This window comes from Rhipicephalus microplus, unplaced genomic scaffold (genome assembly GCF_043290135.1).
Source record: "Rhipicephalus microplus isolate Deutch F79 unplaced genomic scaffold, USDA_Rmic scaffold_13, whole genome shotgun sequence".
Lineage (NCBI taxonomy): Eukaryota > Metazoa > Arthropoda > Arachnida > Ixodida > Ixodidae > Rhipicephalus > Rhipicephalus microplus.
Genome location: NW_027464586.1, coordinates 22,855,529 through 22,881,571, shown reverse-complemented (window position 1 = coordinate 22,881,571; position 26,043 = coordinate 22,855,529). Strand labels below are relative to the sequence as shown.

At 46.8% G+C, this 26,043-nt stretch overlaps 1 protein-coding gene across 2 annotated transcripts in view; it reads right to left on the bottom strand.

Annotated features, from left to right (window-relative positions):
* LOC119162992 (carboxypeptidase M-like) overlaps nt 1–26,043 on the bottom strand; it is a 1,476,599-nt gene that overhangs the window by 359,929 nt on the left and 1,090,627 nt on the right. For both annotated transcript variants that reach the window (XM_075882656.1, XM_075882657.1), the window contains one exon: nt 3,647–3,799. In XM_075882656.1, the coding sequence (XP_075738771.1) occupies nt 3,647–3,799 (153 nt within the window). The remainder of the gene's footprint in view (nt 1–3,646; nt 3,800–26,043) is intronic.

Below are 26,043 nucleotides of genomic sequence, written 5' to 3'. Positions count from 1 at the left end.
AGAACAACAGGTGATGCCCAAGGGCTTTTCGACGGTTGAAATACGTCGTCTTCAAGAAACTCGGCTAGTGGCCCAAGCAGGCGTTCCCGCTGTTTCTGAGTTAAAGTAGGGCTGACGTCAAGGTTAGGTGATTGGTCATGTTGTCTTGTGTAGGTGTTGCTTCGAGGGCTGAAAAGCAGACAGAAACATAGGCTATTTTGTCAAAATATACCAAAGTTGTGCCTTTTGGAAGGTGCCGTCGCTCGTAGGTGAATTTGGTTAACAGCAAGTTCGTTCGGCCATCGTTGACATTGACTATTCCTCGTGCTACTGAAATCCCGTCAGCGAAAAGCAGCGAGGTTAGTTGTTCGGTGACCTCTTCACCGTCGAAAGGTACATCAAGCGCTACTGAAACGAGGATACATGATCAAGGCGGCCCGACTATATTGTTCTCCTTGAGACGAAAGGATTTGTGCTCTGGTGATGAAGAATCTGTCAGACGAGCACTCTCGTAAAAGGAAACGACGGGGTCCGGGATGTTGATTATTGCACCATGCTCCCTGAAAAAGTTCATTCCTATAAATAAATCTTTGCTTCACTCTGGGAGAACGATGAAAGTCGCCACGAAAGGGGAATACTCTATGCCGATACTTGCTGTGCATCTTTCAGCAGGGAGCAGAATTTTTCAACCCGCTGTTCTTATATCTCGTCCTGTCCATGGCGTTTTTACATTTATTAGGCGATCGGCCAGCTTGTGACTCATTAGGGAAAAATCAGCACCCATATCGACTAAGGCTGTCACTCGCTCTCCACCAATAATTACATTGAGGTCGCCGCTCACCATTTCGTCGTTGTTAATAATCGTCGGCGTCAAGTCATTCTGTAGCGGCAGTACTGGGGACTTCTTATCGTCTTGTTGTCGAGCTGCGACCTTACCCCGAGAGGTCGCCGCCTTTAGTGTCTCCGGTAAGGGCTAGGCGACCTTGTTCCCCAAAGGTCAGCAATAGTACGTCGATTCGGTGACGCTGTCTGAGCAGGAGATGGAGAGCGTGACCTGTGGCCGGAATTGGGGTGGCGATGAGAAAGCGACTCTTGATAGGGAGACCACGTTGTTGGAGGTCCTCGAAAACCAGTGTCGTCATGGCGAACAATGTAGTCGGTGTTGGGACGGTGACCATTGTACCCTTACCGAGATGGGCGAAGCAATGTGTCGCGATACCAACAATAGCGAGCTATATGGCCGGCACCACCACAGTTGAAGCAGACAGGGCGCCGTTAGGCAGTGCACCAAGCGTCCGTTCTGCGAAATTGTGGTCGTCGCATGTCCTCTTGTGGTGGTGAGTAAGGCGCGGCAAGTGGTGGCTGAAGGCATGAAGATAAACGAGACATGAGCCGACGTCTGAAAGTCTTCTGCAAAGGTTGCGACGAAGGTGCGGCTGTAGGTGGCTGGTAGTATGACGTAATAGGCGGGACGGGAGGTGGACGCGGGACAGCGTCGGCGTAACTGATTTGACGCTGCTCGCGACCAAGATCAGCTGCTGAAAAAGCGTGCCTAAGGTCATGATGAATGACTGCGGCAACGGCGGCCACTGGTCAATGCAGTGGAGGAGTCCAAAGCTTCTGAATTTCTTCTCGGACAGTGTTTATGATCAGGTCACGTAGGGAGCTCTGATTATCCAGAGTCACTGAAGCGGCGTTGATTGGGGTGGTAGCGGACGAGCGATCATACTGTCTCAATCTTTGGTGTAAAGCGCACTCAAAGGCAGTAGCTTCTTATATAAAATCGGCTATGGTAGTTGTGGCATTGCGCGCAGGTCCGGCGAACAGTTGTTCTTTCACGCCGCGCATAAGGTAGCGCATCTTCTTTTCTTCGGACATATTGGGATCAGCCCGACGACATAGGCGTGTCACGTCTTCAGCAAACATTTCAACAGTTTTGTTAGATTTTTGAAGCCTTAAGTCAAGCAACTGCTGAGCCCGCTTTCGACGGTAGACGTTAGCAAAGGTGTCAATCAGCTGCTGACGAAACTCATCCCATGTCAATATATGGCCTTCTCAATTCTCAAGCCATGCGTGAGCACTGTCATTGAGAGTGAAGTACGTGCGGGCGACCTTCTGTTGAGCATTCCACTGGATGATGTCGGCAACACGTTCGTAATGCTCAAGCCAATCTCCAACATCTTTATGTGGGGCATCACTGAAGTGATCAGGTACAAGTGGCTGAAGAAGAGTTACCTGGGCTGGATTGGATACGGGCTGCCTTATATCCCTTGGACCACCTTTGGCTGCCTGGCGGAGGTCATTGTCAGAGGTACATAATGCCTGGTAGAATGTTCGTCTAAGAAGGTCAGCTCAAGAGAGAGGCCTATCAACCACCGACTGAAGCGGTGCACTGGTGTCGTAACATGTGGCTGCGTGTCGGGACTTGATTAACGGCTCCCAGAGGAGGTGTTGAGCATCAACAGGCTTGCAGTCCAGCACCTTCACCAGTGTCGTGGTTCAACGTAAGCAGATCAACGAGACATTGAGTCATAGAGCCGACAGCGTGTGTTTTTATGCAGGAACCAAGAGCAAGAAACCTAAACAAAAGCACGTCGTCTTCTTTAGTGTCCCCTTTCACGAGACTGTTGGCGCGCACAGCGTCTTTGTTCTCTATCGGTTTCGAGCGCGGCAATTTCGAGGGTCTCGTTCTGGCAGTGTTGGTGCTTCGTTCATAGGGAGGTCTCGTTGTGGGCAGACTCGGTGAAAATCATGATGTGCTTGCTATGTGGAGCATTATTTACATGCCCGCTCATAGCATGTTCGCGGCCGTTTCTCTAGCTTGATATAAACCAAGCTTGGTATTGCGATACACACATGTGTCACGAAAATAAAAGACAAGGGGTAGTAAGACAATCACGAAATATAATATGCAACATGACTTGTGCGCCACGCTCATGACATAGTCGCAGCCGTTTAGCCAGCTTGACATACACTAAATTGGGTATTGCGTCGGTATGACGAACATAAATGACGAGTGGTATTATGGAATCATGACATGTCATGTGCAGCATGATTTGCATGTCAACCTCATGGTATGCTCGTGCACAGTTCGCTAGCTTGATATACAAGTTCTGTACTGTATAGCGATACTGAACTAAAAATATGAATGAGAAGTGATAATATAAAATTTCTGTCATGCACCGCACGACTTGAATGCGACGCTCGTGGTGTACTCTTAGCCGTTCCGCTAGCTTGACATACATCAAAACTGGTATTGCGTGACATGACTGTATGGCAAACATGTCTTGAGCTAACATAAAATTATTAATATGCATGTCGTATACAACGCAATTTACACGCGTTGTATACGACATGCATATGTCGTATACAACGCCTGTAAATGAGCGCTTGTGCCCATTTCGATGGCTTGATATAAGCATGATTGGTATTGCACGACGCAAATATATGGTGAGCATAAATCACAGGTGCTAACATGTGAACCATGACATGCTTGTTACGGTACAGTTCGACTGACTCTCGTCGAGGTGGTTCGCAATATAACAATTTCCACAATGCGTGTGAACTGCTATTTGTTTTCTTCATAACCCTGTCGTGGTAGATAATTAATGAATATCTTACGACATTACCGATACGTTTGGGGGAAGTTGGTCAAATTTGTACTCACCGTTAGCGAAGCCTTCATTGTTAGCTCCTACGGGTGGCTTGCCCGCGCAAGGGGCCGTTCCGTTGAACGCCATGAGAGAAACCATGGCCCGGGATAGTTCTTGAAAAACGTCATCGTCTGGTGTCGTGCTTCCAGTGCGCACCCAGGGAATTTCTGCGCAGTGAATAGTTTCCTATACTCAGAACATTTTGATGTAATTGAGTAGAAACATACGCTTGAAAATTGGCTACGCAACTAAACGCTGAGCAGTAAACAAATATACACAGCAAGATATTGATAAATATCGCAGACAGCCTCATACTGCAGGATGTTTATAGAAACTTCTGCAAAAAATCATCCTTTAAATCTCTAAGGTAGCAAACGGTAATTTTGCTAGACACATATGTACATTTCTACTCACAAGGCTTACCGGCGTATCAGAGCAACGATACTTGAAAGTACGCGCCTATAAGAGTGCATTCTTTACTTTTTTTCGATGTCACTTTCTCAGCTTCCATGTACACCTAGTGAAGAATTTCTGCCACTTCGCTAGAGCTTCCCACCATTTTGATATTATTTTGAATCATAATCAAGCATAAACTGCCGTATGCTGAAACACTTGAAAAGTTGAAAGATGGGCTCTGGTTCACGCCGCTTTTTTCACTTCTACAAAGGCAATGTGGATGAAGTTACCACGATTTCAATCAGAGTGCATGGGTCTGTGTGCCGGGTAGACAGGGAAGCTGCAAAAGGTGGCAGCTAAGGCATATCGCTTGCTCTGCAAACACGAGGCCAACCAATTTTCCAGCTTAAAAGAGTCTTTTTGCATTATGTGAGCTAAGCCAGTTCATGCTTTCTTAAAAAAGGTGGTAAGGCATCGTCAAGCCTGGCCTTGCGTCGGAAATGTCAAGGGTCTGTAAGGTGGATCTAGTCAGACTCCAAGTATTTGAGAATGCTGTGTTGCACAAGTCCTAAACTAAGCAATATGAAGTCGACTGTTTGCATTTGCTGACGTCCTAAAGGAGAGCATGATCAAGTCTGTGCTTGCGAGCTGTATTTCGTCAAATAGCAAGTGACCGGCAAAAAGTTGAGGCCTGTTGCACAGCGTATAGAAGGTAGTACTGATGTTTTTCTAACTTGTAGTTGCGCCCTCATCAGCACACCCAGATGTACCACAAAAACTGCAGAACGATCAGAATGCTGGGCATCCACCTTCACCTGGTGCGCTCGCAAGACATCAGGAGGAAAATGACAGTACCCAACAGAACGCTGACGTCGAGACAATAAGCGGCACAGGGTACCAGCAACAATCAAGCAAACAATAATTTGGCGGCCACAAATAAGCTGAAGCGGCATACGCTGAACCGTTGCCACAGTAGACCTACGAGCTGTGTCTCTTGTCAATGAAGCGCTCCCGCTTCGTTGCTTCAGAATTGCTGCCAAAGAACAAATGAAAGTATCTGGCTGTCTCGCGAATGTGAGTTACAAATCGTAGATCATCCGACACTCCCACTAGAGCAAACGGACACCACCTAAAACATAGCGCCATGTCACCACACCGCTTTAACAAGGATGACTTTCTATCACTTCCATGAGATTCGTGACCACAAATGAGACCTGCCTAATTGATACACTTCGCCATTGCAGATCTACGTGCTTTGTCTCGTCCAAATCAAGCGCACCCGCATTAATGCTGAAGCATTAAATTGCCAGTGAAGAACAGATTCACTTATTTGGCTCGCTCCAAAATGTGCCAACGACTGATCGGCGATTGTCGGCCACATTCACTAGAGCGAACGAACATCGACTACAAGAGAACGCTGTTCCACCACGCTGCTATACTGAGTACCACCTGGCATAGGTTCCCTGGGATGCACGTCTATGAATAACACCTGCTGAAGTGGTACGCTACGCTGCTTCAGATCCACGTGTCTTGTCCCATGCTAATCAAGCGCTGCCGCATATTTGCTTAAGCATTGTATTGCCACTGAAAAACAGATTAATTTATCTTGCTCGCCCCATAGAGTGTCGATCAGTGACTTGGTGACGATCGGGCTTTGTCACTACAGCGAACAGGCACCGATTGCACGAAAAAGCGTTTCCCCACACCGCTATAACAAGGACGTCCTGGCATATCTTCAGTGGAATGCGCAGCCACGAATGACCCATGCTTAAGTGGTACGCTTTGCAATTGCAGATCTACGTGCCTTGTTTCGTACCAATCGAGTGCTGCAGCTTTATTGCTTCAGCATTAGTACTGAACAACCGACAAATTTATTTGGCTTGCTCCCAAATGTATCAGTGACTGGTCGGCGACCATCAGACACAGTCGCTATAGAGAACGGGCAGCAACTACAACGGAATGCCGTTTCACCACACCGTTATACCAAGAAGAACCTAGGATTGCTTTCCTGAGATCGCAACCATGAATGACAGCTGCTTAAGCGGTACGTGCCGCAACTTCAGATCTACGTGCCTTGTCCCTTGCCAATCAAGCGCTGCCGCATCATTACTTTAGCATTGATACTGAAAAACAAACGAACTTAGCTGGAATGCTCCCAAATGTGTCAGCGACTGATCGGGCACAGTCATAGTAGTCGAGAGACCCTGACTACAACAGAATGCCAGGCCACCACACCGCTATAACAAGGACGACCTGCCATCACTTTCCTGGCATTCGCGGTCACAAATGCGCATGCCTAAGAAGTAGGTGCACTTTGTCATTGCAGATGCACAGGCGTATCCACGTTTGTAAGCACTGAAATTCATGACGAGTTTTTACTTCAACATTGTATTCTGAGCGTGTAAAAAGGTAAAGAACACGAGACAGATGTAGACCGACGAGCACTTTTGTGTAGAGTGCGCGGGTTGTTGGAGGCTGGATGAATGATATAAGCGTCCCCTTTCTAATGGGGCGGTGACACGTGTGCCGCGAGGCTCCCAAGAAAAAAATCAAAGGGAAACTTTCTTTTTATGTCGGCCTAATGTGTTATCTCCTTCAAATAAATTGATCTTATTATAACAACATAAATTTATGTTTAATATCTCCCTCTTCAGGCAGAGTATCCTTATTTTCCCTCTATGTCTGCCCTTTATCCATATACATTTCTGTTGTCAATATTCTAACCACCTCTTACTTGCTTCTGTCACGAACAGGTTCAACTTTCCATGTTTGTCCCCAGAATCTAAAGCCTCATGTAGGCTTGTACCCCCCCCGTATACCTGATTGGATATCGCCGCATTCAATCAGAACATGTTTCATTGTTTCTTTAGCTCTCGCACATCATGTACATCATTCTTTTTTTTATTGAATCTCGGTTTATGATTACGCGTTCTAAGGCAACCTGACTTCGCTTCAAATCGTGAAGCGCTTCCTTCTAAAATATCACGAAACTTCATCCGCTCTATTGTGTTCTTGCCCTTTCATTAGTTACATAGAGCCAGCTTCTTTTCCATCGCTGTCATCTAATGAATTCTTTCCACCTCTCTGACTTTTCGCCTAATGCTCTTTGTTGCCATGTCGCCAACACAGCAAGCCGTATATTTACTGGTGAGCCTCCTACTTCTTTTTCTCTACTTTTTGTTCACGCTTTCACTATACAAATACCTGAATACTTTCGCGGCCATCTACTCTCCTTCATTTGCTTAAGCCTGCCTTATAAATTTATTTTACTTTGAGCTTCTCTTACTTCAAAGCCTGTCCATCCCATATTCTCTTTTACAGCTTTACTCGTCGTCTTCTCGTGAGAGCCCAATGAGAGCTGTCCCACAGTTTTTTGATTTACACCCATTCCTGCTTGCACCTCTGACTTCATGCACACTACTGAGTCCCAAATGTAAGCCCTGGAACCATAGCGCCTTTTCACAGACCTCGAAGGACTTCGTGTCTATTGTATCCTTATAACGCTATGAGCTTAATTATTTCAGCATTCCTGTGTCCTTTTGCTGCCGGTGTGTTTTACGGTTCCTCCATATATCTATCTCCCTCATTTATCCATACACCAAGGTACCTGCACTAGCTTACCCTCGGTATTTTTTGGCCCAGTACATAGACCTCCAGGTCTTTTTGATCATTGAATACCATGAATCCACAATGAGTAGCACTAAATCTACGTCCTAGAGCCTCACCATCCCTTCCGCATGTGTCTCTCAGCCGCTGTATATTGTCTCAACTGTGCGCGAATAGGACAAAATCGTCTGCATATATACACCTGGAAGCTTCTGCTCAACCATCACTTCAGCCTGCATCCCGGCTGCGGCGGCTGCATTTCCGATGGAGGCGGAAATGTCGAGGCCCGTGTGCTCAGATTTGGGTGCACGTTAAAGAACCCCAGGTGGTCAAAATTTCCGGAGCCCTCCACTACGGCGTCTCTCATAATCATATGGTGGTTTTGGGACGTTAAACCCCACAAATCAATCAATCAATCAATCACTGCAGCCTGTTTGTGTGACAGTTAAGTCCAATGTTGAGAATTAATCCAATGTTGCTACCTTCTAGCTCTTTTTTCATTCTCACCATGCACAGCATGAATAGCAGCGTTGATTGATTGATTGATTGATTTGTGGGGTTTAACGTCCCAAAACCACCATATGATTATGAGAGACGCCGTAGTGGAGGGCTCCGGAAATTTTGACCACCTGGGGTTCTTTAACGTGCACCCAAATCTGAGCACACGGGCCTACAACATTTCCGCCTCCATCGAAAATGCAGCCGCCGCAGCCGGGATTCGAACCCGCGACTTGCGGGTCAGCAGCCGAGTACCTTAGCCACTAGACCACCGCGGCGGGGCATGAATAGCAGCGTAGAAAAAGGACGTCCTTGCCTCAGTCCCTTGGTAATTTCAACGCTACCGTTGCTGCTTATTACTTCCTAATAATGCAAACAGTGTTTCCACGGTATTCTTATCTCAAAAGCTGTTTACAGTCGTCACCATTCCCACTTCATTCAATATGTCCCACGAAATTCCCTATTAACGTGATCATACGCCCCATTGATGTCCAGATGAGCTACGTATAGGGCCTGTTTTCTATTTTAGGTATTTCGATACACTGAAAAATAACGAACAGGTTATCGTCTAACCACCTGTCGATTCGTAATCCGTTCTGAAGTTTTCTGAAAATATCAGTTTACTCGGCCTATGTTTCTATCTTTTACTTTTACTGCCTGTATCGCTATAATTTAAGCCAGAGAAGAAGTAATGGTTAGCGGCCTATACGAGCCAATGTTTGCCTTTTCTTCTTTGCTTTTATAGATCAAGTTTATTCCACTTTTCCGCCAAGTGTGTGGTATTTTCACTTTCACTTTATTTTCTGAAAGGCCCCGAGTGTGGGCAATACATAAGGAATGGGTGTGCAATAATGATACATGATACATGACCATTCAGGATGAGAGGTGCAATTTTTACAGCATCAATAAAAGCATCTGGATTCGTGATGGCAAAGATGGCGTAGGAAAGGTCGTTCTAGTCTAAAATGGTGCGTGCGAAAAAAGAAGACGAGAAGGTGAGAGTACGGGTTTGAGGACGAGCAACACTTCAGCAATCACCTGTACGAAGGGATATGCGAGCGGACGATGATATGTATGGTGGCTGATTGAGTGAACTGCAATACATTTTGTGAAACAGGGATAGGCTGGCAGTGTGACGGCGACCTGTAAGCACTTTTTATAGGATTTCAGAAGTGCTTCTTTAGAGCTGTTTCCCAGTTCGATAATGATGTGGACAGGAACACCATCTAAGCTCGGAGTAGTTCGCTTGGGAATTTTTCCTTTGGCCTGCTTCCAATTGAAATTCTCAAGTACTATCTATTCCTCAGTGGCACTCTTTTTCATACTTTTACTCACACAGGAATTGCCCTGGCATAACGTTCAAAACGAGTGTGCTGTTATTTTTCGGATGTAACCTAGTACTTTCTACGCTACCGATTCATTTCCTTATTCATCTACCATATGTTCTTGCATTGTGACAGACTTCCTACGTAGTGCTTTTAGGTGGCTATGAAATATTCTAGCCGCGGCCTTTTTTTTCGTGAATCTCTGTCACCCAACGTTAACTTTCACCTTTGATTTTCACCCCAACCAATTTCTGCACAATGTTTTTTTTCTAAATACATTTCCCATATTTGGTAGATATTGACGCAAGGCGAACGCAGTATTCAAACTACGCGCGCTAGTTCGTGCGCCCCCCCAAGAGATCAGCGGCTTGATGATCAAACAAGAAAAGGCCGTGACGGCGCGCGCTCCCTCAGCACGGGATTTTGATGAAAAAGAAGTGGACCACCGCTCGAGGGTTTTTTCTCTCGGAGATTGATCCCTTTTTGCTGATCGTCTGTTACAGACGCCGCTACTTTTCGGGCACAAGTTCGCCCCAATAAACAGTTATTCGTACACCATTTGGATTGTACGTAACAATTCTGGTGGAGGTGCTGGGTAATGATCCCAAACCCAGTTGGACTTCGAGGAAGCAGCCCGGAACCACGAGCAGTCGAACCAACTGAGCTCACGCCAGTTCATCAGCGCTCCAGCCGTCGTCTACGTGGTGAGCCGCCGGAATTTCCCCTGCCACTAAAGCCCAGAGTGTCTCCAGCTGTCTCCGGTGAGAGTACCGAAATGTCGTCTACAACCGCTGCCGCACACGCCGTTTCGTCTCCAGTCGCTGCCACGCACGTCGTTGTCGATGAGCCACGGACGCCGGACCCTTTTCATGGCGATCCTCATGAAGACGCCGAGGATTGGCTGGAGGGTTTTGAGCGCGTCGCCAACTGCAACGGATGGCCCGAAGAACGGAAGCTCCGCCGAGTTTATTTCGCATTGCAGGACAGCGCACGAACGTGGTTTGAAAACCATGAAGGTACCATTCGATCGTGGGATGATTTCCGACGGGAGCTACTGGCCACATACCCGAGTACAAACCGCAAGGAAAGAGCTGAAGCTGCCTTGCAGGCAAGAAACCAGCGCAACAATGAAAGCGTCGCAATGTATGTGGAAGACATGTGCCGGTTATTCCGCCGGTCTGATCAAAATATGAGCGAGGACAAGAAACTTCGGCACCTGATGCGTGGGGTGAAGCAGGAGATTTTTGCCGGTTTGTTCCGATGTCCCCCGCGGAACGTCGCTGAATTTCGCACCGAGGCGACAGTGGTTGAAAAGACTCTGCAACAGCGAGCGAGGCACTACAATCGAGATGTAAACGTCGCATCCGTAGACGCGGTGTCAGCAGTCTTCGGGAATGGCATCGACGTATTACGAGAGCTCATACGATCGGTGGTTCGAGAAGAGCTCCAGAAGCTAAACGGCAACCCCTCAACGGTCTCGTCTTTAGGGGAAGTTGTTCGGGAGGAGGTGAGACAGGCAGTCCGTGAGCAGCAGCCACAAGCCCAGCCTGTTCAAGCGTCAGTTCCGATGCAGCCCGCAGTCTCGTACGCCGAGGTACTGAGAAACACCCCTGTACCTCATTTCGTCACCCCTGGACCTCCTTTCGCCGCCCCTGGACCTCCTTTCGCCGCCCCTGGACCTTATTTCACCGCAGCAAGCACGCATCTGCCGAAACCTCGATTTACGCCGTCCCCAGCCGAGACTAGGATCCGAAAAGCTGATATATGGCGCACTCCTGATCGAATTCCGCTTTTTTATCACTGCGGCGAAGCTGGCCATCTTTACCGGATGTGTGCATATCGCCGAGCTGGACTTCGGGGTTTTCCCGTAAACGCTGCCTGTCCACGGAATGGGGAGCGACCTTTTGAAATCGAGGAGTACTTGTCAACGCGTCAAGGGGCTCACTCCTCGCAGCAGCATCAGTCTCGGTCGACAGCGCCACTGAGGTATCGGTCACCAAGTCCGCGCCCATCTTCAAACTCTCCGAGGCGACTTCCCCAAAGCCCGCTTCGGGAAAACTAGAATCGGCGACCTGGGGAGGTAAGGCCGCTGCCGACGCAAGAAAACAACCTCCAGTGCCGATTTCAAAATGTGATGACGGACACGAGACTACGTGTGGAAATGGTAACGTCGCTTCTGATTTGTCGGTAATTATAGACGGCTACGAAACGAATGCTTTAGTAGACACAGGCGCAGACTATTCCGTCATGAGCAGGGGACTTGCCAGAACGCTGAAAAAAGTGCTGACCCCTTGGATAGGACCACAAGTGCGAACCGCCGGGGGACACCTTATCGATCCGGCAGGCATGTGTACCTCTAGAGTTGGGATACGCGGCTTCACCTACGTCGCCAGCTTCATTGTCCTGTCGGAGTGTTCAAGAGATGTAATTATCCGAATGGACTTTTTGCAGGCCGTTGGCGCAGTGATAAACTTGCAGGAAACGTGCGTCTCGTTCTCGACGAAACACGCCATCGCGACTTTCGAGAGTGAAAAACGATTCGATGGGCTCCAGATTGCAGGTGATGATGTAACAGTACCTGCAAGATCCATCATCGTTGTCACCGTAAAAAGCAATGTGTACAACGACTATGAAGGAATGGCAGAAAGCAATACTGGGCTATTACTCGAGAAAGGGATCTGTGCAGCAAGAGGTATTGTACGACTGCGTGATGGGTGTACGAGTGTCTTCCTGACAAATTTCCGAAATGAGGTGCAGCACCTTGCGAAGGAAACTGTGGTTGGTCACTTGCATGATTACGTTCCGATTACGGATTTGAATTCTTCCGAGACTGCACCACTGCACCCTGACGGTATAGATTCCATACTCGCATCTATCCACATCGAAGCAGCCCTATCACCGAACCAGAAACAAAAAATCGAGAGCCTTATACGGGAGTACGCCTCATGTTTTTCCACGTCATCGAAAGTGCAAAGAATATCTATCATTAAACACCGCATCATAGTCGATCAATCTGTTAGACCTATTTGCCAGCACCCGTACCGAGTGTCACCAAAAGCGAGAGAAGTCATCAGAGGCCAAGTTGAAGAAATGCTCAGGGACGACGTAATTCAACCGTCGGCCAGCCCATGGGCCTCACCTGTAGTACTGGTAAAGAAAAAGGACCAGACCTTGCGCTTCTGCGTTGACTACCGAAAATTGAACGTCGTCACAAAGCGGGATGTCTATCCCCTTCCAAGGATCGATGACACCCTTGACAGACTACGAGACGCGAAATTCTTCTCCTCTCTAGACCTCAAGAGCGGATACTGGCAGATAGAGGTGGACGAACGAGATCGCGAGAAAACTGTTTTCGTGACCCCAGATGGGTTATACGAGTTCAAGGTACTCCCATTTGGCCTGTGTTCCGCACCCACCACATTTCAGTGGATGATGGATACTGTGCTGTCCGGGTTAAATGGCAGTCCTGCCTTGTTCATCTCGATGACGTCGTGATCTTTTCGGCCACCTTCGATCAGCATGTGGAACGACTACGTACTGTGCTCGAAGCGATTAGTTCAGCAGGGCTGACGATAAAACCTCAAAAGTGCCATTTTGGTTTTCATGAACTGCTTTTCCTCGGTCATGTGGTTAGCTCTGAAGGCATTCGACCTGACCCCGAAAAGACAGCAGCTGTAGAAAAGTTTCCTAGACCGACAGATGAAAGGGCTGTGAGACGATTCTTAGGACTTTGTGCCTATTACAGAAGATTCGTTAAAGATTTTTCGAAGATTGCGGAGCCACTAACCCGACTGACGAAAGAAGACATGCCTTTCACCTGGACAAGCGAGCAAGAAGAGGCGTTCAATGAGCTGCGACAGCGACTCCTACACCACCCTGTCCTGGCCCATTTCCACGAAGAAGCTGAAACAGAGATTCACACGGACGCAAGCAATTTGGGACTAGGCGCCGTCCTTGTGCAGCTGCAAAACGGAGAGGAAAGAGTGGTCGCATATGCTAGTCGCACTCTTTCGAGAGCTGAAATAAATTATTCGGCGACGGAAAAAGAATGTCTGGCGGTAATATGGGCCATACAGAAATTCCGACCGTACTTATATGCTAGACCATTTCGAGCAGTGAGCGACCATCACTCGTTGTGCTGGTTCGCAGGCCTAAAGGACACTTCTGGGCGACTTGCTAGATGGAGCCTCAGGTTGCGAGAATACGACATAACAGTCGTATACAAGTCGGGTCGCAAGCACAGCGATGCTGATCGCCTATCACGCGCACCAATGGAATCTGCACCTGGGGAAGATGGAGACGACTTTCCGTTTCTTGGGGCCGTCAGCACCGCAGACATGACTGAATATCAGCGATCTGACGCGGAGTTGCTTAAACTGATCAAGCATCTGGAAGGGCAACCCGTGCGTGTTCCTCGAGTTTTCGTCCGGGGATTGTCCTCGTACCTCATGAGAAACAACGTTTTATACAAAAGAAACTTCGAGCACAACAAGGAGAAATTCCTACTCGTCGTTCCTTCGGCCTTGCGACCCGAAATCCTGGAAGCCTGCCACGATGACCCAGCAGCAGGACACCTCGGAGTGAGTAGAACATTGGCTCGCATCCGCACAAAATACTACTGGCCAAAGTTACTGGATGCTGTACAGCATTATGTAAGGACATGTAGAGATTGCCAGAGACGCAAAACGCCTCCATTGAAACCTGCAGAATTTCTCCAACCAATTGAACCACCTGAGTCTCCGTTCGAACAAGTAGGAATGGATCTACTTGGTCCATTTCCCACGTCATCAATGGGCAACCGATGGATAGTAGTGGCGACAGACTACTTAACCCGGTATGCCGAGACAGCCTCTCTCACCAGGGGCACGGCTATAGAAGTAGCTGAATTTTTCGTCACTAACATTGTACTACGGCATGGTGCCCCAAAGGTGGTTATCACGGATCGAGGAACTGCATTCACAGCCAATCTGACGCAGTCCATTATGAAACTTACCCACACAAGTCATAGGAAAACAACGGCTTACCACCCCCAAACGAATGGGCTAACCGAGCGACTCAACAGAACTCCAACCGATATGTTGTCCATTTACGTTGACTTGGAGCACCGTGCGTGGGACAAGATACTGCCGTACGCCACTTTCGCTTACAATACTGCTGTGCAGGAGACTACTAAAGTGACGCCATGCCAGCTAGTCTATGGTCGAGTAGTTACCACACCATTAGATGCAATGCTGCCTGTAGGCGACAATACAGAGCACAAGCCTGACATCAGCGAATTCATTCAGCGAGCCAAAGAAGCACGGCAGTTGGCGCGACATCGCATAAAACAACAACAACGCGTGGATGCAAACCGTTACAAACTTCGTCGGAGAGGAGTCGACTACGCACCAGGCGACCTAGCTTGGATTTGGACTCCTGTGCGGACGCCTGGCCTTTCCGAAAAGCTCATGCGCCGCTATTTCGGCCCTTACCGAGTCCTTTGTCGCGTCAGCTCCTTGAACTACGAGGTGTCACCGGAAGGACAAGTGAGCTCATTAAGATGCCGAAGGAGCACAGAAATCGTGCATGTAGTCAGAATGAAGCCATACTATGACAGGCAATGAACATCGAATTATACACACCCGATTATGAGGAATACCTATTTCTCCATTGGAAATCACGCATTCAGTCCATCTCAGCAACACTGCTTTTACGCATCGGGACGATGCGTTTTCGGAGGAGGGATAATGACGCAAGGCGAACGCAGTATTCAAACTACGCGCGCTAGTTCGTGCGCCCCCCCCCCCAAGAGATCAGCGGCTTGATGATCAAACAAGAAAAGGCCGTGACGGCGCGCGCTCCCTCAGCACGGGATTTTGATGAAAAAGAAGTGGACCACAGCTCGAGGGTTTTTTCTCTCGGAGATTGATCCCTTTTTGCTGATCGTCTGTTACAATATCATTGTGTGGCCGCATCTTCCTTTTTGCCTATGTGGGCTCCCGTGATGACTCACGCCACTTCTTGATCGCATCCCGCATTTCTTTGTTCCACCTACTTTTAGGCTTTTTCTTTCCTCTCCAGCAAGTAGGTCTTTTCTCACTTTCCCTCTCACTCGTTCTTACATTCAATAGCTCACTATACTACCAGTGTTTGCCTGGCAGTTTTTCTACTTTTTTTCAACTTTCGCGGCAACATTTGTTATTTTTTTGTCGATTGAATACCAGCGTTCAAACCTTGACTCTATGTTCTTATTTCCAGTTTTATATCCCACGTCTAGAGTTTAGCATTTATGATCACTACCCAAGCTGTAATGCCTTCCTCTTCTCTTGTCTTCTGTAAGTTTGCCATAGATTCTCTATGTCATAACAGAATAATCAATGCTCATTGCCTGTCTTCGACTTCCCGCGTAATCTGCCCCTCACACTTAGGCCCCCATTAACTACATCAAGACTATCTTGCTCGCAGAGATCTAACAGTTACCTGACAATGGTGCCTGAATACCTACCAAGGTTGTCTATGTGAGCATTCATGTCCCCTATAAGCATTATTTTGGCCCCCTGCCCAAATTCTTTGATAATGGCGTGTAGCAAATTCGGTATCTCCGAATGCTTTTTCTTGCAGGTATTCCCAGTCAACAAGTAAGCTACACCTAGCCACGTTTTCTTTCCCGCTACTGTGACTGAAACTCAGTGATGCTCTTAACACGATTGCTTCACTCTATACCATTTGGCTTTGCTATGAGTTGCATTCCACCTCGAAGGTGCTTGCGCTTGCAACGCCGGCTGCTTTGTCCCTTCCGAACCCCACGACTACTTCACGAAAGCTGAGTTTTGTGAACATTAAACCACTTGAACCTGCTTTTGTAACCTGTTATCCCTCTACTCTCCGCCATTCTGGGTGAAAGTTTTCTACCGTTCTCACCATCAACTGCTTCTTTGTTGACATTTGCTAGTGCCTACATGGCTGACCTAAACCTTTCTCGCTTAGCCCTCGGTTTTTTTTGCTCTGTCGCCAACGCAGTCTCCAGCTTGGCGATTCTCATCAGCAGTTCGCTCTGGGCAACCATCTTTTTCCCCATTTTTTCCTTCACCTCAAATTGCCGACACTTGGCCTCAGCCTCTTCTGCATTCACGTGCGCACTAGCCTCTGTTTTCAAACCCACCCCACATTCTGAACTTTTTGCAGTCTTTAACCATGTCTTTCTGATAGCAAAAGTTCTGCTAAATTTTCGCGATCGATAATTACCAAACGCGGCGTACGACGAACAGAGATTCGGGCCATTTTTTGTGTGTTCCCCATACGACTGAAATAGGTTTCAAGAAAGGTGAGAACGAGTGTATCCTCACAAAGCACATGTTCAAAAAGCATTTTTGGTAACTTCTTTTGTAGTATAGTGCTAACAGACAAAAAAAGTTATGGCTTCACACAATAGCTTAAGTTTTAGACGACTGTACGGGCCATGTTTCTTGCCAATCAAGTGCGGCCACTTGAGAGAATCGAACGCGCCCTCCTACCTGACGCCTCGTTCCCAGCTGCCACACGCGTGCCAGCGGCGTAGCCTGGGCGCGCATAGGCGCCGCAATCCGCCACGATGGCTGCCAGGGCGCCTCTTGGTCTGGGCCAGTCAACCGTCGGCTTCTTCCCGCGCTGTCATGTCCGGGCACGCTACACTGATGCGCTGCGCGGGCCTACGTCACAACGCAGCGCCATTTCCCATTGGGCGCGCATGACATCCTCCTCTCTTACGAGCTGTGTTGTGCCCGACGATTCACTCGTCGCGCTGCTCTCAGGCCTTCACGAGGGGTTGACGCGCTGCTAAGCAGGCGGCTTCTCGTTCGTGCGTTCGACTTCGGCCCTTGTGCGGAAGTCGTTGCACCCTTGGCAAGCGTACTTGCTCGGTCTTGCGGAGTTACCTATACGGCCTGCAAGCCCGTGAGTGTCGCACTCTGCTGCATCTTGGGTTAATAAACCCGTTGTTGTTGTTATCCTGCCTCGTGCGTGGTTTCTGCGCCATGCCGGAGAAAACGACGAACCCGGCCGCAACGTCTTCAAACGCAGCGGCAGTGGAGTACGTCGCATCCCTACACGGTTGCGCATAGTAGGTAAGCTTTGTGCAAACCTATCTCCACACGCTTCACTGCTGCAGCATCATTACTGAACAGATGAACGTCTCCGACTCCGAAGCGTGCCAGTGACTGATCGGTGATCATCGGGCACTGTGCCTATAGCGAAGCGGCTCCAACTACAACAAAACTCCACGCCCCCCCCCTCCACTACACAAAGGAAGACCCTTGAACTGGTGGCCATAGCTGACTTATGCTTAATTTCTACGATTTGACATCGCGTATCTACTTGCTTTGTCTCATGCTAACCGAGCGCTGTCATTAAATGTGTTCAGGATCACTACCAAAAAACAAATCACCGTACCTGGCTGGCTCCTAAGTGTGTCAGTGCCTGATCGGTGGTCATCGCGCACTGTCAATAGTGAAGCGACACTGACAACAACAGAATGCCGCGCCACCACACTATTAAAAGGACAACCTGGGGCCACTTTCCTTTTTTTCGCGGCCATGAATGATATTCTTAGCTTGTACGCTTTTGCATTGCCGATCTACATGCCATTTTGGTGACAATCAAGCACTGCCACTTCATTGCTTCAGCATCACTACTGAAGAACGAATTATTTCACCTGGCTGCCCACAAAGTGTGTCCGTGACTGATCAGTTATCGTCGGAAAAAGCCACTGTAATCAACTGACCCCGACTACAACAGAATTCCGTGCCATCACACCATTACAAAAAAGGATGACGTGGCGTCACTGTCCTTTGATTCGTAGCCAGGAATGACGTATGCCTAACTTGTACAATTCACCACTGGAGATCTTCGTGTCTTGTCTCGCGTCTATCAAGCGCAGATGTTTCATTACTTCAAAATCACTACTGAAGAACAGATAAGGTTGTCTGGCTGGCTCTCAAGGGTGTCAGTGACTGATCGGGGATCATCGGGCGCAGTCATAATAGTCAATGAACACGCACTACCACAAAACACCACGCCACCCCATCACTACAAAAAGTACAACCTGGCGTCACTTGTTTTAGATTCGCAGCCTCAAATGAGACCTGCCTAACATCTATGCTTTGCCAATACAGACGTACGTGCCTTGTTTGGTGCCAAAAGTTCTGCCGCCTAAATTATTTATTTATACGAGATATTATTGCGTTCGAGTTATTATTTCGATAGCAATTATATGGACACCCTCGGCTGGATTTCGCCGCCGGCATCAGCGTCGATGTCATGCACCGTATATGTATACGTATCTATATACCAGAAAACACAAGAAGGAAAAAGAAATTCAGAAAAAAATACTCTAGAGCGCGGAATCGAACGTGGGACCTCTGCGTCATGAGAGCTAGGCGTTAACCACTAAGCCACGCCGTGCAAAGTTCTTCACTGTTGAAATGGCAAGCTATTTATACTTACCAGTTAACGATGCTGTGTTTTCGGCCTTACCAGAAAGATGGCACAATGAGCGCATGTCGCTGAACTTTTAAGCAGGAAATAAACAAGGAAACGATCTATAATACTCGGGGTAGTTCTCTACTGTTTGAGGCCTGGACGGGAGTATTGCGAACCAAGACTTATCAGGCCAAATACGAAGGGGTAGACACGGTATGCAGTGCGTGTGGAGAGGAAGAGGAAACTGCCGAACACTTGGTAGTGTTCTGTAGAGGGCTTCACCCTTTAGTTCAGGATGATGGCGCAGAGTTTTTCAAAGCACTGGAGTTTAGGGACAGGGAGGGCGAAATAGACTTCAAGCGGGTAGAAATAACTAAAAGGAGGTTATCTTATTGGTGGCTAAAGTCAAGGCATGAGTGAAAATTAAACCCTTCACTTCAAAGTACGAGTCCTCAACCTCACTATTTAAAGAAAAAAAAATCTAGTTTTTGGTTCACCAAGTATTACGGCTTGGTAGCGTTAGCGACCACCCGATCTAAATGGTACAACCATATCAATACATCCATCCATCCAGCCAGGCACATCGCGCATCGGCGCCTGCTCTAATCTCCTACGCGTAGTTTGCCCGGCTTAGAGAAGGGACGCTATGCTCCTCGCGCGCCCTCATCTCGCGGTGGCAAGCAGGGGAGGATCGCACGCCTTGGCGGGCCTCGGGCTTTACGTGGAACAATTCTGCTGTAGTTACCGGGCGCACAAAGGGGGAGCAAATCGAACTTCCGAGCTGTTCGGACGTGTTTTTGCGCGCTCCACCAGTTCGGCAGATTCCACCGGCGACCACCCTGACTTCCTCACGATGACGAAGAAAGGCAAGACAAAGGGGCCTGACAGGAAGGCTTTTACTCAGCCCCCCAAACCAACGACTAGCGATCCGGGCACCACCAGTGAGTGCCTCACACTCACAGAGGCCCCGGCACCATCAACCACACGCAGTGCAGTATTAATGCCTGAACTCTCCAAACCCCTTTGCGTCCTGATGGACGAGGAGATCGTGTTAATAGGGCATTCAACCACGCAGCTGTACAGGCCCACACGGTATGCGGTCTGTGATTGAGCTACGAAGTGCCTAGATCAGAAGCTCTACGAGACAGTCATCACAAAGCACGTGGTGAAAGCCATCGGCGATTGGTGCCGGAGAGTGAAAGAATCCATGGCGCAGGCTGTGTAACCCTCCCCGACAACTCCAACCCATGCGAACAGAGACTCGACCAGAGCTGCGGCATCCATCAGCCTGACCACCGACGACCCGGCTTCGAACGCGCTGCCTACCAGCTCGTACGAGGAGATGGACACGCCGGCGGCCACGCGCAAGTGAACGCTCGACGATGACGTGTAGGAGGGCCGGCGAAAACGGGTTCCAGCCGCCACGACACCGACGCGCAAACTGGATGGGCCTGGCTCGAGCACGGCTCTCACCTCAGAAGGCAAGACTCGCTCGCTGGATTCCGTGCCGACCAGTTGTGCTCTCGCGATCTCCGACATCAGCGTAGCTCTGACTGACTGGGCTGGCCCTACGCCATCTCCTGACGCTGATCTCCGACGACAGCGTAGCTCTGACCTACTTGACTTGCCCTACGCCATCTCCTGACGCCGACAAGAGCTCTCGCAAGTGGTGCCCTATCCTCAGACTCCTATGACCGTGTTTCCATCTTTCCTATCTCTCTTATCCTCTCATATGTCCTCGCTCACTGTCCCAGGCGTCTCTCTGTCTCCATATACCTTTAATCTTATCCTTTTAATCTTTCCTCACCCCATCCCTTGTGAGCTACTGTTGAGGTGTCGCACCCTGATGCAGACAGTTACGGGGCTCACTTTTCTTTTCTTTGCCCTCTTATGAGCATGAACAATTCCCCCCCTCCCATGAGAATTCGGTGCCTCCCATTGGTTCCCGCTCTCCACTAACTGCAGCAGAGCGCATCAACTTTCAAGTTTCAAGTTTTATTATTTCCAAAACAAGGTACGAAATCTAAGATATACAGACGAGGGTCCCAGATCCAGAGACTTTAGTAAGACCCTTCGTTTGTCGATACAAATTGACGGTAAAATTTATAAAGAGCAACAGAAAATTCTTACAATAAACGGACATCAAAGTGCACTTTTATATCACAAGTCAAGCCAAAACACGCAACATGGTATAAAAGAACAAAGAACAAACGAGTCAAATAGGTAAACGATCACAAGTAAGGTTATTCGAGAAAATGATTTTTGACGGACTTTTTGAACAAAGGAATGAAGTGCAACACTTAATGCTAGAAGGTAACGCCTTCCAAAAGGATATCGCACTGAAAGCGGAAGTTTTTTGCACATAATTAGTATGAGCGGGGCGTAACAGGAAATTTTTATCAGCTGCAAACCTGGTCACATTATTATTCTGCAAAAGATCAGATGTAATAAATGGGGTTGCGAGTTGAATATACAGCAGTTTGTGAAATAAGGTCACAAGATTTAACCAGAACAAAAGATTTACTGGCAAGATATTGTAAGAGCATAGTAATGTGTAGGCGTTCGATTGCGAAGAACCAGAAGTGACAATGCGGATTGACTTATTATGAATGTGCTGTATTGATGATAAATGACAAGCATAAGTATTGCCCTATGAGACTACACCGTAAGTAATATGACTATGAATGAACGCAAAATACAGTGCCAGTAGAGCTTCACGGGAAAAAAAAAGGTCGAGCTTTGATTAATGCGCGGATACCAAACGCAGTGTTCTGCTTAAGGTGAATAAAGTGACTGCGACAGGTAAGGCATGGGTCAAAATGTATGCCAAGAAAGACGACATCAGAACAAGCAGAAATGGAATGAATACCAAGTTGTATTAAGAGAATAGCAGATAATGACCTCTGAGCACTTTTAAACACAATAAATTTAGTTTTTGTGGGGTTTATAACTAGGTGATCACTGCTGCACCAATTCATAAGGACACTTATAGCAAGATTTAGCTTTGAAAAAAGAGCAGCAATGTTTTTATCAGGTGAAGATATTGTTGTATCATCAGCGTATAGAACAGACTGACCCCAGTCAAAAGAGCTAAGAACATCAGGAAGATCATTCATATATAAAATAAATAGCAAAGGACCCAATACTGAGCCCTGTGGTACTCTTTGGTTAACATATTTTGTTGTAGAGAAGGTATGGCGTGTACTGTGTACTGTCGGTCAAGTAGGTAATTTCTTAAGATTGTAAGCGCAGGGCCTGTATACCATAGGACTGAAGTTTATGCAATAAGACTTGATAATTTACAGTGTCAAAGGCTTTAGTGAGATCGAAAAAAATCGAACCCACTAAATTTCCTGAATCAATACTTTTCTTTATGTAATCAGTTAGAGACAGCACAGCTAGATTTGTTGACCTACCTATGGAAACCGAATTGGCTGTCTTTAAGCAATTTAAATTTAACTAGATATCTATTTAGACGTTCAACAAAGAATTTTTCGAGTAGTTTGCTGAGGCAGGAAAGAATTGAAATTGGATGGTAGTTTGAAACTGTTTGTTTATCGCCTCTTTTAAAAACTGGAATTACTTTAGCTTTTTTTAAGAATGTAGGAAATAAACCCTGTTTAAACATAAGGTTGATAATATTACACAGCTTATCGGAAACTAAATGTGCAACCAGTTTTAAATGCCTTACACAAATGTCATCTAATCCAGGCCCTGTATTTTAGGATTAGTAATAGTGGAAAAGACTTCCTATGGTGTTGTTGGGAAAAGAAAGAATAACTGCGTGGTACGTCACAGAGAAGTATACGACTGCGCATGAGGGCGGTGGTTAGTATAGACAGAAGAAAGGAATTTCGAAAAGGCATTGTCAATTTCTTTGGGCTCAGTGATGGTGGATCCATTGTAGTCGATTTTGCTTAGAGGGATATCAGCAGATGACGTGTTAAGGAATGAGTTGAGCAGCTGCCACTGCCTTTTAAGGTTAGTCCTATTCTTGTCGAATTCATTTTCATAGTACCTTTTTTTCGCTCGCTTGAAAAAGGTATTTAATAGACTGCCATATGACTTGTATCGTTTAGCAAGACGCATGTTAAAGGGTTGTCGCTTCATTTTTTATACAGATTTTCTGTCTTCCTTAAACTTTTTAGAAGACCATTGGTCATCCATGGGTTGTGTGGATGCTTGTATTTTTTAACACAGTACGCGTGTTGGTCGAAACGGCGAGTAAAAATAACGAGCAAAATGCTCGCAAGGCTGCATCTGGGTCTGACATACACACAAGAGGAACCCAGTCAGTTTTACTGATATCCTAAACAAAGGAATCTGAACTAAATACAGATGTGGTATAGCTAATATTGCGTGTGTGGGTTATGTTTTCGAATGTGAGGAAGATAGGCAATTGATCGGTGATATCGGTGTCGACAACCCCCCCGCATGTGGTGACGCCAATTTGGATAACACGTGATCAATGAGTGTACCGGTACCATGAGATGCAACTCTAGTTGTAAACTCAACATGTGATTCAAAGCCAAATCCAGTGAAAAAATCAGTGTAATTTGCGTAAAAAGTACTGTCCGTGTCAAGCAAGTTAATATTCACATCACCTACAATTACTACGTTTTTATTTTCAAAAGTTAGCTTAGATAAAGCTTCACTGGGACTGCGCGAAAAATTGCAAAGGGACGACAATGGTGAGCGATAAATGCAACCCAAAATTAGATTTTCTTCATTAATAAAGCATAAGTGGTCAACCTCTACCCACACTGATTCGCAATGATTCACATTTAATTTAAGATCACATTTGCGCGTGTAAGCGACATCTTGGGAAAGGAAAATCGCGGCACCCCCATGATTATAATTTTGGCGGGGGCAATATTCAGCTTGATAAGACGGGAAACTGGTCATGCAGTTATCCGCGTCACAAAGCCAAGTCTCTGTTATGCAGATAAGCGTGAAGGCATGCTGAACTGAGGAAATTAAGTTAGTGATTGTATCCATATTTTTATGAAGGCTACGTGCATTGAAGTGAATGAGGAAATGACTCATTTTGGAAAGTTGACGCCGCACAGATTCCGGAGAGTGCAAGGCCATGAAAAGAGAGAGTGAACTATACCTTCGTTAGGGTATGAGCGAAAGGAAGTTTACAATGCATCACGTGAAGATACGAAGATCAAACTCGGTGGAAATGCGATACACTCTGCCGTCGTCTGCTTTCCGGGCTTTTATCTGGCAGTTATAGGTCCACAGGTGCTTCCACTTGTGTTCCTTTTTCAGTGCCAGCGCCTTTGAGAACATTTTCTTGTTATCAAGAGTTAAATGGTCATTAACATAGATTGGCAAGTTAGTGCCACCAGAAAAGTCGCTTTTGTCAGTGCGTAGTCTGGCTCTGCGAGCCTTCCTTATGAACTTATTTTTTTATCACGCGAGCAGAAGGGAACAATAATGCTCTTTTCGGATTCACCTCACAATGGTGACTCTCTCACATCTCCGACAGCGAGGGAGTCACTAGGTTCCGGAAACTCTCAAGTTCCCGTGGTGGCCATAGACGGCGAAAAAAACGACCGCGGCGAGTTTCGTCATTCGCGCGTATAATCGAACTCCTCTTTTAGCGGACAGACATTATCTTGCGACTAACATAATGCCTTTAAAAGCCCTAAACAAGTCCGAATACTGAATGCAAACGCCCGCAGTGTGAAAAACAAAACTGAATGTTTAGAAATTGTGTTGTACAGTATGATCCTCATGTAGCTGTCTTAACAAAAACTTGGCTGAATGAGGAGATATGTGACAATCACATATTCTCCCCTTCTTAAACAGTATTTCATAAAGATTGGTAGATAGGGGCAGAGGCGTGGCTATCTTAGTTAAAGATAGTGTTCAGGCGGTTTTATTAGATGACGTAGTAGGTATCGAAAGCCTGCGTGTTAAAATCTCTATCTGGGCCAGAGTTTCATGTTGTACGCACTTTATAGACCTCCAGATGCCACAACAGATGTATTAGAGACGCTGAATAATGAAATGTCAATGCACGAAAATAAGAAAATTGTTCTTCTCGGTGATTTCAACCTGCCGGGAGTAAATTGGCAAGGCATTGCTGCCAGTAGCTCATATAATAAACACGTGAGCATTATGTTCGATATTATGTTAAGGTATATTTATTGCAGGTAGTCCATGAACCAACTCGTGTACAGAATTCATCTAGCTCTGTGTTAGACCTGGCGTTCATCGGTCGTGATTTTTCTGATTGCACTGTAGAAGTGGAGCCTGGGCTCTCTGATCACCATCTCGTCAGCATATCATTACCGCTTCAACCACTTAAAAAGTATAAGCACGTCCCTGCACGTTCTTTTAAGGAGTTTTCTCATGCCAATTACCCAAGCATAATCGATTACTTGCAAGACTGTGATTGATTTCGAGGGCCACAACGCTCAATTACTTTGGAACAAATTCAAAGGTATGTGTCTCTATTGCTTGGATAATTTCGTCCCCGATAAACTAAAGAAAGTTAAAAAGAAACCGTCTTGGATGAATTGGAAAATCATTGAACTAAAACGCAGGATAAAGAGATATAAAGAGAAACATGTGCAGAATGACAAAGTAAGGCAGATGCAAGATGACCTCGCTCGTGCGGTTTGCGCAACAAAAAAGTTCTTATTTCAAAATAGCGCTTCCTAACTTCATAAAAGTGAGCCTGATAAGTTTTGGCACTACATAAAAGGTATCAAGAAACCAGTCACCCAAATATCAGTTGACGGGAAGCCGGTGACAGATAAGTGTGAGATTTCTCAACAGTTGAACAACTATTTTCAAAGTGTATTCTCTAGTGCAACTGTATGCGCGTGTGACGGCACATTCTCCAAACCATTAGATACGATTTTTGTATCTTATGCTTGGGTACTTAATATGCTACTGAACTAGAAACCTAAGAGTTCTTCTGGTCCCGATGAAATCCCTAACATATTTCTCAAGTGATATGTCGAGCTTCTTGCAAACTTTCTTGTAATTTTGTTTCATGTATCAGTCATCACTGCACAACTGCCTATTGACTGGAAGACAGCCTGGGTCGTTCCTGTGTTCAAGAAAGGTGACAGGACACTTATACAAAATTATCGTCATATTTCACTGACATCCCAATGCTGCAAACTTGTGGA